Source organism: Microcaecilia unicolor, chromosome 3, assembly GCF_901765095.1.
Source record: "Microcaecilia unicolor chromosome 3, aMicUni1.1, whole genome shotgun sequence".
Taxonomy (NCBI): domain Eukaryota; kingdom Metazoa; phylum Chordata; class Amphibia; order Gymnophiona; family Siphonopidae; genus Microcaecilia; species Microcaecilia unicolor.
This window is the reverse complement of record NC_044033.1, coordinates 140,765,759-140,781,402: the sequence shown is the minus strand read 5'-3', so window position 1 is coordinate 140,781,402 and position 15,644 is coordinate 140,765,759. Positions and strand designations below refer to the sequence as shown.

At 44.6% G+C, this 15,644-nt stretch overlaps 1 protein-coding gene across 2 annotated transcripts in view; it reads right to left on the bottom strand.

Moving 5' to 3' along the window:
• The window catches only part of SPAST (spastin), a 240,905-nt gene extending 232,400 nt beyond the window's left edge, over positions 1-8,505 (bottom strand). The window contains exon 1 of one of the 2 annotated variants that reach the window (XM_030196406.1): positions 7,788-8,505. In XM_030196406.1, coding sequence (XP_030052266.1) covers positions 7,788-8,235 — 448 coding nt within the window. In that variant the 5' untranslated portion in view covers positions 8,236-8,505. The remainder of the gene's footprint in view (positions 1-7,787) is intronic. The other variant, XM_030196405.1, reaches the window with a different exon arrangement.
• Positions 8,506-15,644: the final 7,139 nt, after the last annotated feature.

Here is a 15,644-nt window from a genome sequence, read left to right as displayed (position 1 = left end):
CTCTTTGGTCTGTTCACTGGGCACCCTGGATGTATGGAGATTAACTCATATGACGACCAAAGACTACACTTTTTTTTCTCCTGTACACAACTCATACTCCCGGATCGATCATATCTTCCTCGACGTTACACTAGCAGAGAGGGGCCCGAAAGCTGAAATTGGCAACATTACATTTTCAGACCATGCCCCAGTTTGGGTAACCTTGTCGAGTATCAGAGCTGAGGCCAAAGATCAAAGATGGACACTTAACACAGACCTATTGCTGGAGGGGGAGGCTGTAGAGGGGTGTAGGAAGGTCCTGAAGGAGTATTTGGAGTTCAACATGGAATCGGGCCCCCCCCTTAGCGTGGTATGGGATGCTATGAAGGCAGTCTCAAGAGGGTACTTCATACAGTTAGCTAGTAGGCGAGCGAGGGTTCGGAGGGCCCAGCTGGCACAGTGCTTGGACAGGATTAGGATCCTAGAGGCACAGCATAAATCAGGTGGTTCCCCCTCTGTTCTGGAGGAGCTGCGTGGACAGAGGCTCCAGCTGGATACAATTTATTCTGACCAGCTAAGTTGGTTACAATCCAGAAACAAAGTCCGATCCTACGAGTTTACTAATAAGGCAGGTAGACTCCTGGCAATAAAGCTGCGTAGGCAAAGAGTGGACCGAACGGTCCCTCACATTAGGGACTCGAAAGGAGAGTTGTTGAACACCTCTGAGACCATAAGGAAACGCTTTAGTGAATTTTATCAGAAACTATATGCGCAGGAGACCAATCCACCTGAAAATGCTATCCTGGATTATCTGGCAGAGAGTGAACTGACCTCTATAACCAGCCAGCAGAGGGCAGCCCTAGATGCACCGGTAACTCCGGTTGAGGTCCAAAAAGCCATTCAACATTTACCTTCCTGTAAATCACCAGGCTTAGATGGCTTCCCGAATGAATTTTACAAGAAATATGCCCCTGAATTGGCCCCCCTGTTGGCTGATTTATTTAATTTGATTGGGAAAGGGGAGTCTTTGCCCACCTCCATGTTGGAAGCATGGATTGCAGTACTGCCCAAACCGAATAAAGATCATAAGGATTGTGGATCCTTTCGCCCTATATCTGTCTTAAATGCTGACGTCAAAATTCTAGCTAAAGTCCTGGCCAACCGTCTAGCACCTTTGCTCCCAGCTGTTATTCATCCTGATCAGGTGGGATTTGTCCCTTATAGAAAAGCAACTGATAACACTAGGCGAGTGGTCGATTTAATATACTTGGCTAAGAGAATGAAGAAACCCCTTTGTCTCTTAAGCTTAGATGCCGAAAAGGCTTTTGATAGGGTGCATTGGCCATTTATGTACAAGGTGATGGAGACCTTTGGGATAGGACCACAGTTTTGTGGATGGATACAAGCATTCTATAGCTCCCCTAAAGCCTGTGTTCGTGTCAATGGGGGTAACTCAGGGATGATACCCTTACATAGAGGCACTAGACAGGGCTGCCCTTTGTCTCCTTTATTATTTGCAATGGTAATGGAGCCGTTTGCAACCAGGTTGAGAGCTGACCCCAACATATCGGGACTCACCATGGGTGGGAGAACACATAAATTAGCCCTTTTTGCAGATGACGTTCTGTTATTTGTTACTAACCCCCTGACCACTTTCCCTGGGCTCCTGCGGGAAATAGAGGAATATTCGATTGTGTCGGGATTTAAAGTTAATATGTCCAAATCTGAAGTCTTAAACATAACCCTTCCGACGGAGCTTATGGAGTCATTGAGGACTTCCTACGCATTTAGATGGGCGGCTAAGAGCATTCGCTACCTGGGGATTAACTTGACAGCAGATCTATCAGATCTCTTTTCGGCTAATTATAAAGGTTTGGGAGAGGCAATTACAGAGGATCTGGGTAGATGGGGGGATATCACCCTCTCGTGGTTTGGCCGAATAGCAGCAGTAAAGATGAATGTCTTACCGCGCCTGCTCTACTTGTTTCAGGCCCTTCCAATCAACATGCCACGTAGATTTCTATCAATGCTACAAGATCGAATAATGCGCTTTATCTGGGGAGGGAAACGCCCACGCTTAGCACGTACGATTCTGTATCAGGATAGGGCGAGGGGAGGGCTGGGAGTACCCAATTTGGCCTGGTATTATAGAGCAGTTCAGGCACGCGCAGCAGTGGAGTGGTTCCAGGACTACCCGGATAGGCAATGGGTGCAGCTTGAACAATATACCCTAGGTGATAGGTCCTTGGGGGCCCTTATGTGGATACCGGGCTCACTTAGGTCCCTGGAAACAGGATTATGTCCTTCAATATATGTTACCCTTTCAAACTGGGATAGCATGTTCACACTCCGGCGCACAACACTATCTCGTCTGTCACCCATAGCCTATAATCCTTTGTTTTACCCAGGTACGACAAGGGGAATATTCACAAGATGGTACACTGAGGGACTACGACAATGGGGCCATTTATTTGATGGCGAGAATTTGTTGTCCTACTCTGCAGCTCTTGAGAAATTCCCGATAGTGGGATCTGATCGATACGCCTATTTTCAATTGGCATCCTTTCTTAAGACAAGGGCAGTTCGGGAGGTTATGGCCAGAGAACAAACAGCGATAGAGCTTATCTGTGAAGGTCCTCCTACGACTACTGGGCTGGTCTCTCGCCTGTATCACATTATTAATAGACAATCCCCGAGCTATACACTTCATAGGAAGGGTTGGCAGAGGGAGCTGGGTATGGAATTGGAGGAAGCTACATGGGAGAGGTTGGAGCGGGCAGTGGTGAGGGTGTCGTCTCATGTGCCCTTCCGGGAGAATGCGGTGAAGGTGCTGTATCGTTGGTACTTGACACCTGAGCGTCTTCAGCGTATTTACCCCACATTGACGGGGCTGTGCTGGAGGGGTTGTGGGGTACGTGGCACAGCTGGCCACCTATGGTGGACCTGTAAGAAGGTTAGGGCCTATTGGAGATCGATTCATAGTAGGTTACAAGGATGGACGGGCAGCCCAATGCCATGGAGCCCAATGTTCTTTCTATTTTTTGGGGGAGCAGTGAACCTTTCCAGAAACCAACATATATTTGTGGGACAGGCCATAACTGCCGCAAGAGTTATAATTGCTGCATGTTGGAAGCAGCCCATGACTCCGCCTATCATTAGATGGGTCCAAAAACTGAGATACACCTGCGAGATGGAAAGACTTCTAGCAGAGAGGCATAACCAATTAGGCAGATGGCATCAGATCTGGGATTCTTTTCTTCTTCATGTATAACTTGATTTAAGGTTTCTGTTAAAGTTGTGCCGGAAGGGTGGGTGGGAGGGGCAGGGAGGGAGGGATGGGTAAATAATAGAATATTATAAATGAAAACTCTGAAAATGTGAAGTTTTGGAACCATAAATCTGACTAATTTATTTGACACTTCAATGCAATAAGAATTACTTACTTTTTGGTACATAGAGCAATAATCATTTTGACTTGTATTGTATAAACGTGAACTTTTGAGAATACTTTGGCCTACATAAATGACATGTACTATGGCTTGCATATTGTACTATGTTTCAGATGTTTTGTATTATCTATTAATAAAGACTTCAAAAAATTAAAAAAAAAAAAAAACTGAAATTGTTTAGACTGAAATACAATTCTGCAAACACAGGGAAATTTCAATAGGAAGCTAGCTCCTATCGCCACAGTTCTTGGGCGCAGGGTCAAAAAGGCCTTGCGCCTCTTTTGAGTCTCTCTTGATAAGTCCGGGTAAATCCTTATTTTTGACCCTAAAAACATGAAATCTAAATGTCTCAAAGAAAGTCTCAAAACTGCATCCCTATCCATCTCTAATGCAAAAGAGACTAATAAAGTTTGCTCTTTTGGTAATAACCTCCAAAGAGGACTCCAAAAAGGTTGTCAGGTTCATCGCTTCTCCACCTTGAGGAAACTTTGATTCAGTTTGCAAATAATAAGCTCTAGTTATTGGTGGTAGTGAGTTGTCTGACATACCCAGTATTTCAACAAGATATTTCTTAACCATTTGTACCGGAGTAACCAATGGTGAACTTGGAAAATTTATTAGCCTCAAATTTAAGCGTTTAGACTGATTTTCAAGATATTCCAACCGCCTTTGAGTAAAATTCTTATCCTTTACAAAGTTTGTCCCACAAGTTCCATTTTTTGAGTTCTTTCCGCAAGAGATTTTACTGCGGCAGTTTGAAATTCAGTCAGTTGCAATTGGGATAAAGCAGTTTCTGACAAAGTTTTAATGGTTACAGCATTCTTAATAATTGCAGCTTGTAAAGAGGTGTGGGCAATAAAGGTCAAGTCCCATAGTGACTCTAGCGTCACTACGGCTGGTTTTTTCATTTTCTCCAAATTCAACTCAGGAAGGGGTGCTTTGGCAGCGTTTTCCAGGATACTCACAGTCTGCAACTACAGCATAGGAGCAGAAATCTCCTCTGGAACTTTCAGGCTGCCCGCACTCCGTTCTCCCTCAGTCTCCCGACGGCTCCCTCCCTGCTCGGTCTGTAATCCACTTCGGGTCAGAACGTCAGGACTCATCAGTAGACAACCACTTCCTGGTTGTGGAGGAGCCGCACGTTCGATGGGGCTAAGGGAAGCCCCATCTACACTGTCGGCCGTCACAGCGTTAGCCTCAGCTACAGGAGTAGAAGCTTGTCCAGGACCTGGCGCGATTCCAAAATCCTCCATTTTTGCCTGGCGAAGTTGGCTTGACCCGCCAGGGAGAGAGGGAATCTCCCTGACCTTGCCTCTCCTTTTCCCCATCTAGAGGGTCAGGTAAGGAGCGAACTTGCTTGGTGTTTAGGGAGAAGAGTGGGTCACGTCTAGCTGTGCTTCTCACACAGCCGCCATCTTGATCTCCTATGGGAGGACGTCTCATTTAACATATTCTATTAGGGGCCTCATGCACTGTCATGCAAAGTGACTTAGTTAACATGCTTTTCTTGTGAAAAATAACATCGGATCCATTTTGCACTATTTTTTATATGAAGCACTATTCTGAAATGTTACTTCATAAAAGTACATTTTGCAATAGTTAAGTTCTGCAAAGTTCACTTCAAGCAAAACTTTATTTAAATTTGACATTAAGCAGCCACTGCGATGCAAAATTATGAGAAGCAGCTCACTTAATACTACAAGCTGTGTAAATTTTTATTTGCAAAAATGCACACTACTCTTTCACATTTGGAGATGTAGTCAACATCTCCCGATTAGCGTTATCTTAACAAAATCATGTTTCAAACTTGGGTTTGGGATTCATCCCTGCTTCATTATACGATCCTTTCAAGACTAGAGTGGCAATTTATCACTTTATTTGAATACTGCAAATTAAAAAAAAAATTTCAGAGCACACTTCCTCAGCTGAGATCTCATTGCTTAAACCTAAATCCACCTGGTATCCTTCAATGGCGGACCCTTTGGTACATTCTTGAAATTGATATTGCATGATGTAAATGTTGGTGGAGGCAGATCATACTAAGAAATGGATTGTATATAATTGATCCTACTTGGAATTTTTAGCATTAAGACAGCTCTGTGAAAGACCCAATATGATCCACTGTGCAGATAAAGGTGGTGTGGTAGTAATTCAATCGGTAACTCAATATAATGAGGAAGTGAAACGCAATTCTATTGCCCTTTAAAAGAAAACAACTTTCGAAAAGAAATGATCGCTAGTATTGTTGATCTGGCATTAGAGAGAGAGGCATGTTGACACAGAAAGAAGCTGATTTTCTGCGAGTGAAAACTCTGTGTACACCCTATATTTATTTCTTGCCTAAAATCCATAACAGTTTGGAACGACCCCCAGGTAGACCTATATAGTATCTACAGTTAATTCATTGTTGGAACCACTGTCGAAGTTTGTCGATGTTTTTCCTAAAATCAGCGGTAAAGATCAAATCCTTTCATAAAGGCTCTTCACATATGCTGCGGCGACTGAAATCTAAGCAAAGTGTCTGCAGATACATCATTGTTTGTTACACTCGCCATTACTTCCTTATATACAAATATACTTCAGAAGGCAGTGTTGAATATTATCGAAAGCGTTATTGGAGAGGCAACCCCCTCCTCGTATTTCTATAGCCTTTCTTATGGAATCAGCTACTTTACTGATTAAAAAGAATTTTCCTTATATGATGGAACCTTTTTCCAGCAAATCCATGGAGTAACATAGGGAGTGTCCTTAGCGCCCACGGTAGCCACTTTATATATGGCTTACTTTGAAAAGCAGTTTATCTATACCTCTCATTCTTCATCAATAAAAAAAAGGAAACGTTTTTTGGACGTGGAAATAAAAAAAAGCAGATCAATGATAGGTACACACAAACTTTATTCGTTGAGTAACAAACAGGGGGAGTGCTTCTATTTAGGACCTTTGGGAGGAATACATTTTAATTAGGGAATAGGGAGATGGTGTTGTGGACATTGCTGGTCCACTAGGGCACGGAAGCCCTCCATGCAAGCTAGGAGGATCCAAGAATAGCTGCCACTATTTGAGTGTCTCTTCCCCCTCACCACTACCAGAAATGTACAGTTTACAGCCATAGCAATATGTTAAAGAAAAAGTTTGCTAAATTTAATTAAAGGATACAGATGAGCCATGAACTCACTTGAATAAATAGCTTAATTAAAAAACAAACAAACAACAACAGGTATTAACTTATGCACGAACACTTTCACTGGCTAGTATATGAGGCACCTGATGCCTTGCTGATTTAGAAACAAAAGCCTTCTTTCATTCTCCAGGAATCTTCTCTTGCTAAAATACTCAAGCTGATTTACTAAAGGTTTTGCTCCCACTAGGAAAAAACGCACTCTGATGAGCAGTGGCTACACATTCTCAACTACCATGATTAAAGCAAAATGTTCTTAAGTTGCAGAGGTAAGAATAAGAAAAATGTTGGGTACTGTGACAATATTATTGGTGTAGGAAAATCATAACCCTTTCATTCCAGAAGCTGATAGACCTTTCCCTGGGATTCTGCTTTGAAGCCCATCAGGTGCTGAATTACTAGGATGTAGTTTTGCTCCCCTAAGGCAAGGCGGCACTGAAAAGGCAAGATAAATGACATCAATATGTTGGCCACATCAACCACGGGATCACAGCTGTGTTTCTAACCCCCCAGTCTCATGTTCAGTTTTGGCAGTATGAGACAGTAGAAAAAGGCTTTTGCTGCTAGAAAGTCTAGAGGGATTTTGTCCCATTTCGTATCTATTGGATATATGTTTAGCGTACCATGGCCAATTTATACGATCTACAGGCACCTTCACTTTCGGATAGCTTTCACTGAACTAATGTGAAAAATCCCACAATTATATATTTATTATTTTACGCTTACATTTCGTGAGCCGCCTACATATGACGGTACAGAAACAGGACCCTCAGATATAGTTCGAAAAGGACAGCATGGGTGGCACCTCCACATGCTTTGAGTGGTTATGTTCTTTATTTGCCTCCTTCCTTCCCTACCAATATGACAATTTCTCCTTGTCCCTTTTCCAAGTTACGCAGGCAAACTACACCTATAATATTGCCACACTATCCTACATTTTTCTTATTCTTACCTCTGCAACTTAAGGACATTTTGCTTTACTCATCGTAGCCTAACATATATTGATCAAGTCATCTTAGCAGACGGAAATGATCTTTTAATAACTATACAAGTCCCATTAATTATGCTAACCAAAGCTGTGACACAGCCCTTTTGTTCCTCTCAGCTCCAAAGGCCTTTGTGTTGCCTTTGTCTGTAGACGATCGTGCCGCTGGGTTTCTTTGAGGAGCTCGCCGTCTTACCTTTCTCGTCCTCGTCGATGCGCAGGGCTAGGGAGATGTACTGGAAGGCCTGCTTATGGTGAGCGCGGACCTTCTCATCCTCCCTCCCGGGCTCCTCAGTGTCTCGACCCTGAACGGTGGAGCGGACGCTGGAAGCAGGCGTCGCCGCGGTCCTCTTGGCCGCCATGAGACGAGCCAGTCGCTCCCAGAAACAAGCACAAAGGACGCTCAGGTAGAAGGCGAGGAAGCGCAGGAGTGCGAAGACGGCCACCAGCGGGTAGGAGAAGAAATAGATGTTGCGCTTATGCGGGGTCAGCGCCTGCCCCTCGCTGGCACCTCGGTTTCTGCTGCTGCTTCTGCTGCCGCCGCCTTCTCCCTCCAAGGCCGGCGGGGCGCTGCTGCTGCTGCTGCTGAGGCAGGTGCCAGCCGAGACTTTCTTCTTCTTCCCTCTTCCGCCCGGAGAATTCATTCACATTCGCTACTACCGCCATAACCCGCACTTCCTTCTACTCGCACCTGACAGGCAGCCAGGGCCTTCCCCGCCCCCCTTCCCCAAGCCACGCTCGAGACCGAGACACAAACAACGCCCAACTGTTCCCACCCCTCTCTACTGAGTGTCCGGTTCCACGCCCCTCCCACCAAAATTGACAACACACACTCCAGCTCGCGCAAATTTGTCCGGGGTTAGGTTGGGGAGGGAGTGGGAGGGACGTAGCCAGTAGGAAGACGTGAAGGCTGTGCAGGCTCGAGACGCGTCCCGACAACTCTGACTCCGAGACGTGAGTGAGCGGGGAGGGGTGTGTGCTATTGTTGACGTGCAGGAGGAAGGTTGGTGGTCTGCATAGTGAAAGGTGGGTTTGGAGATGGAGGAGCGGGATGCTTGATGGTCGCGAGGCGACCGTTACTTCTTTCCCTTTTGCAATGTGTAAAATCAGTGGGTACCTAACGCTCCATGCGTGAAGAAACCGTATTGGCGCGAGAGGTGGTGGGATAGAGGCAGGAGCGCGTTAGCCTTCATTGCTGTTTTGTGCTTTGCGTCGCGTCAGTATGTATGTTGGTGTAGGATACTGGTAACAGTTCTCCTTGTAGAGTCAAGATGCCCAAAAGCCAGCGGTGGAAGTTGTTGCTTGATTTTTGTTTCAAACTTTTTATTAAGTTTTGAAAATAGAAACAGAAAAATGAAGGCAGATAAAGACCATATGGCCTATTCAGTCTGCCCACCCACGTCATCTACTCTCCTATCACTTCCTTGTGTACCTGTCCCAAACTATTGATTCAGAAACAGTTTTCGTGTCCACCACTTCCACCGCAAAGCCGTTCTACAAATTCAACAACCTTTCCACAAACTAGTTCCTCAGGTTATTTCTGAGTCTATCCCCTTTCATCTTCATGCTATGCCTCTCGTTCCAGAGCTTCATTTCAATTGGAAGACTCGCCTCCTGTGCACTTAAGCTGCATAATGTAACCAGCAAGTTAAAAAAATTATTTAAAAGTAATTAAATACTACCTGAGGGATTTGTACAGAATCCCGCAGAAGTGACATATCACCACAAAAATTGCACGTTTTGCGTGATCGCAGCCATTCCGGGCTACAGGGCAGGGAACCATGGGGAAAGAAGGAAAGACCCTGGCTTGAGACGTGGCTTTGCTGGGCCACTGACATTCACACGCATGCGTGGTGACATGGTGCGCAATGTCAGTGGCCGCATGATCCACACATGAGCAGGAGGTGGGAGAAATGTTCAGTAATGCCCGGTGTACTGGCAGAGACCCGGGAGGGGGGGTGTCCCTTGATATTGCGGGCCATATTTGGGTGCAGTTCACAGTTAAAATGTGATTGCGCATGCGCCACAAATATAAGCATAATAATCAGAAATAAACTCACAGCAATTGAAATTTATCAATATCAAAATTAAAAGTCTCTCTTAAATATTAAAGTTTCAATAGGAACAGTTATTGCATATGTAGTGTATATACTACTACTTAACATTTCTAGAGCGCTACTAGGGTTACGCAGCGCTGTACAAATTAACAAAGAAGGACGGTCCCTGCTCAAAGGAGCTTACAGGTATATACACATGTTTGATTCATAGCAAATATAACTTCCCTTCCCAAACCTCCCAAAATTGCACTCACCAAATGAAAGAGAAAGCAGGGCAATTTTAGTCAATATGGATATCATTTGAGAAATAGCTGAGGAAAAGAAAGCTAGATGATCTGACTTAGTTTAAAAACATCAACTATCCATTTTTTATGATTGTGTAACATCTATTTTGTACTTAATTATGAAGAGTGAAGTAATAGCTAGATTTTAAAGAAAGACTTGGATGCCTCCTGAATTTGAGGATGCTATCTTTAGGTTATTTCCAAATATTCTGAATGGGCTGCTGTCAGAACAGGATCCTGAGCTTGATGGATCATTGGTCTGACCCAGATGGTTCTTATGTTTCTCAGTAGTCAAGCAGTGGAGAAGCCTTAATATGATTTGGAAGATATTGTTCTGAGTCAGTTAACAGAATATTTAGAAATTCACAACATCTTTCCAAGTGTTTTATCTGGTTTTAGGAAATATTTCAGTACAGAAACTCTGTTAACTTCATTACTTTCTGAAGCTAGGGAAAAAATCCGGGTTGAGACGTTTTAATAACGCAGTTCGACATGTCGGATGTGTTTGACTTTGTTCATCATGAGGTACTATTGAGTCTACTAGCATATTATGGAGTATTGGATTTATTGTGGAAGTAGTTTGGTGGCTTTTTGAGCCATAGATCATATCAAGTTAAAAAGGGAAACAATGAAAAAGCGTCACGTGACCTTTACCGGTCTGGACACGTAGGGCTTTCTTTTTCACCAGCATCTTATCTAACGAACCATAGCAGCCTGCATTTCTTTTACTTTCTCGTGGTTTTGATGGCGTAAAAAACCAGCAGAAATGATGGATCACATTCTCTCACTTCAGCATCTAAGCGAAATAAATCTGATGTCTCCATGCCTGACAAGGCCCTTCTGGCACCATTACCTCAGGAAAAAACGGAATCCCTTGCTGATGACATCAAGGCTTTATATGTCCTGATGCAACAAAGTCTTACTACTACCTCTGAAATCAGATCAGAGCTAGCTATGATTTCCACTCAGCTCATCCAGTTTAATGCCCGAATTGAATTCCTGGAAGACCGAGTGTCAGCTCACGACGTGTTTCAATTGGAGGCAAACCGTACGTTGAACAAAATTGATTTTCTCCAGTGGGAGATATATCTGTCTAACCACTTGAGACGGAATAATATTCGAGTTCTTGGACTGCCTGAGCAAGCTGAGGGGAAGGACATGATCCTATTTTTAAAGCGCTCCTCATAAAACTTGCGGCGCTTTCAACCGACTTTATAATTGATATAGAGAGTGCCCACCGAGTAGCACAGTGGCCTATTCCTGGGAAAGACTACCCGCGTCCTGTAATCATTAAATTTCTGCGTTATGACCAGATGACGTTAATTTTAAATGCTATTCGGTCTAAATCTCCTGTGTTTCATAATGGGGCAAAACTTCTGGTTCCCGACTTCTCTAAAACCACTGCTAAAAACCGAAAGTTGTTCTTATCAATGCGCCCTAAGTTGAAAGCTTTGGGAGCACAATATGGTCTTCTGTATCCTGCAGTTATACGTGTAACGTTTCAAAACGCCACTAAACACTACAATAATCCTGCTGATCTGCAGAAGTTTCTCGATGCTGTCTCTTGTGCTGCAAATTGATTTTTTTTAAGCTGAAATGAAATTAAAATGTTTATTCTCGTTTAAGATGTTGTTCTCACATTGCTGTTATATGAATCTTTGTTGTAGTTTTAATGCTGGCTTAGGCTCTCTCCTAGTGTCTATACTAGGCTCATGTGCCCCGCAAGGGAATACCTTATTTCTGCTTTTTACTCTCCTTATTGGCGTATGTTCTTTCTGCCCAATGCTTTTGCTTCTTACTAAAATTTATTTTATGTTTCATGTTTTTTTTTCCTTTGGAGAATTTTCAGCTTGCAATTTTTTTCCAACTCTCTTCATGTATTTGCTGCCTAGTTTGGCATGTTACAGTTAGCTGCATATTTCAAAGGCTTCAGAGATTAATCTGCGAATACTCTTCTTCAACGTGAAGGGAATTTCCAATCCCGCTAAAAGGAAAAATCTTATATTGTACCTGAGGAAAAAAAAGTGGATATTTGTTTCCTTTAAGAAACATACCTGGATGCGCAAGAAAGCTCCAAGCTTCTAGGTAAATGGTTTGATCAATGCTATGGTCGTAAAAATGGTATTATTACTCTTTTTAGAAGGTCAGTGCCTTTCCAGTTGGTATCTCATGCTATTGACAAAGAAGGCAGATGGTCTCGGTTGGAAGGAATCCTTGAGAATAGTCCCATATTACTTATCAATATCTATGCTCCTAATGCTGATGATCCCAATTTTTTTCATAAAGTCAACATGTCTGGCTTCAGAGCTCTCAACTGCCATGCTATAATTGGAGGTGATTTCAATTTTCCAATAGATCCTTATTTGGGAGGAGGACATCCAACAATCTATCTCAGATAAGTTATGGGATGCCTAACTCCCAGTACCTTTGCAATGCCACATGTAAATATTTACAAAGTAAATTAAAAGATTATGATTGACTGAAACAAACTTTGAGTGGGGAGTTGCACTATGAGCTGCAGGGGCACCAGATTAAAGCATGTTTGTCAGGTAACAGGCATGTTACAGACAGTATTCTGCTTTGGGAAATAAAGTAAAATGTTAGTGTGATTATACATATCTCTTCATAGAACCTATAAATTAACTCTTCTACTAAATGACGTTGGTTTGAAATGTGTACAGTTTAATTCTATGTTGAGTTACATGTTTTGGCAATGACTAAAAGTTTATGCATTTCAGAAGCATCTTTGTGATTTGGTGGCTCAACTATGGTGTGTCTGGTGGCATCCAGGACCAGGCCTGCTTTTAGCTAAGTTTGATGTTGTTTTTCTGTTGCCTAAAGGTCTTAAGGGATTTCTGAAATATGCTACTTTTAATAGCAAAAAAGTGTGCCCTAATTTATGAGATTACTCTATAAATCAACACAGAGCTAGTAGAGTATGATGCTGTTCACCCAACTCATCAACATAAATTGATCTCTACTCATTAATACATGCTGTGGTAATGTCCCTTCTAAAGGAGGAAAAGCCTCAAATAATAATAGGGTACTCCTTTGTCGATCAGTCAACCAACCTTAGGGAGCCCCATACATTCATCACAGGCTAAAAAACCTCCTGTTTTTCTTTACTATGAAGTGATTATGTCAAGTAAGGTAACACTTTATTCGACTTTATCCGGACTTCTAGTAATAGAAAAGAAACATCTCTCCAGCTGCTCAGTCTCTTCTCACTGCCCATGACCAACTTTGGCCAAGGTTTCGACTCCTGCGTCAGGGTCCGTGGCATTCACTGACTGATATCTGCAAGAGAGTGTATTGTTTTCACCACACAGTTCCTTAATCACAACCTCTCTCTCTCCCCAGCCTTTTCCGATGGAAGCTCTCAACAAGCGCATCCGGGCCGTTCTTCCAGAGCTCCTGGAAGGGTTGCTGCACCAATCTGCCTCGGTGTTGGAGGTGCTTACGCCTTCCATACCGGCTGCAGAGGTGCCATCTGGGCCATCGCCTGTGAGGAGGTCCCCGTCCTCGGAGCCGCTTACGGTATCAGCGTTGGCTGCCACCTGGGTCAATTCCCCCTCGACGTCGGTGAAGGAAGCTTCGCCGGAGTCTAGGCAGGGGTCGACTTTTGACACCCCCCCACGAGGTCGTCGATCCTCGACATCGAGACAGGCTCGGATTCGGGCTGCTCTTAGGGAGCTGTTGTCCGACACCGATGAGCGCTCGTGGGAAGAGGAGGAAGACCCCAGATACTTTTCGGAGAAAGAGTCATGTGGGGTTCCTTCTGATCCTACTCCGTCAGTTGAGAGTAGAATGTTTCCACCTGAGAGTCTCTCTTTTTCATCTTTTGTTAGGGAAATGTCTAAGGACATTCCATTCCATATGGAGGTTGTGGATGGGCCCAGGGCCGAGATACTTGAGGTCTTGGACTATCCTTCTCCGCCTGCTGAGGTTGCTACAGCCCCATTGCATAATACACTGAGGGAAGTGCTTATGCGAAATTGGTTGTGCCCTCTTTCTAACCCAGTTGGCCCCAAGAAATCCGAGTCCCAGTACAGCGTCCATGGAGAACCTGTAATGGTGAAGGCCCAACTTCCTCATGATTCCATGGTGGTGGACTCTGCTCTCAGAAGAACCAAGAGTACTAGAGACTATGCCTCGGTGCCCCCAGGCAGAGAGTCTAGGACCTTGGACTCTTTTGGGAGGAGAACGTATCAGGCCGCTATGCTTGCCGCCAAGATCCAAACATACCAGCTCTACACGAGCATCCACTTGTGGAACTCGGTGAGGCACCTGTGTATTTTGGTGGAAGCACTTCCTCCGGAGCTCGCCAAACCTTTTCACCAGGTGGTCAGGCAGCAGAAGGCGTGTCGCAAATTCCTGGCCAGGGGGTCTTACGAAACTTTTGATGTGGCATCCCGAGTAGCTACTCAAGGTATAGTGATGTGCAGACTCTCGTGGCTGCGTGTCTCTGACCTGGATCAGAAGACCCAGCAGCGAATGGCGGATGTTCCTTGCCGGGGGGATAATCTTTTTGGAGAAAAAATAGAGGACATGGTTGATCAGATAAAAAAGCATCATGACGCCATGGATTCTCTCTCCCGCCGGATGTCTTCTGTTTCCGCCTCTTCTTCTAGGAGGTTTTTTGGAGGGAAGAGGTGTTCTCCCTATTCCTAGAACAGGCGTAAGTACATTCCTGCTTCTCGACAGCCCCCTAGGGCTCCCCAGCAAAAGCAAGGGACGGGTTTTTGACTGGTTCCAGTGCAGCATAGCCTCGGAAAAAGTGTCCGTGCCGGACGGCTTGCCTGTTGGGGGGAGGTTGATATTTTTTCACCAAAGGTGACCTCTTATAACCTCCGACAGGTGGGTTCTTCAAATAGTCCGGTTAGGATACACTCAATCTGGTATCCAAGCCTCCAAATTGCCCACCGAGATCTCAGTCCTTCAGCTCCCAGCACAAGCAGGTACTTGCAGAGGAACTCTCCGCCCTTCTCAAGGCCAATGCGGTCGAACCCATTCCACTAGGGGAAGAAGGGCTAGGATTCTATTCCGGGTACTTCCTTGTGCAAAAGAAGACAGGGGGGATGCGTCCCATCCTAGACCTAAGGGCCCTGAACAAATTCCTAGTCCGGGAAAAGTTCAGGATGGTTTCCCTGGGCACCCTTCTTCCCATGATTCAGGAAAACAATTGGCTGTGCTCTCTGGACTTAAAGGATGCCAATACTCACACCTCGATACTCCCAGCTCACAGGAAGTATCTTCGATTTCGGCTGGGAACACCGCATTTTCAGTACCGTGTGCTGCCTTTTGGCCTCGCATCTGCGCCCAGAGTCTTCACAAAGTGTCTGGCAGTTGTCGCAGCATCGCTACGCAGAGTGGGAGTGCATGTGCTTCCTTATCTCAACGATTGGCTGGTGAAGAGCACCTTGGAGGCAAGAGCTCTACAGTCCATGCGGATGACTATTCGACTGCTAGAACTACTGGGGTTAGTAATCAATTATTCCAAGTCCCACCTTGTCCCAGTTCAGAAATTGGAGTTCATTGGAGCTCTGATGGACACTCAGACATCCCGAGCTTATCTTCCTCAGGCACGGACAGACAATCTCCTGGCCCTAGTGTCCTCGGCTCGAGTGTCTCAACAGATCACAGCTCGGCGGATGTTGAGACTTTTAGGCCACATGGCTTCCACAGTTCATGTGACTCCCCTGGCACGTCTGC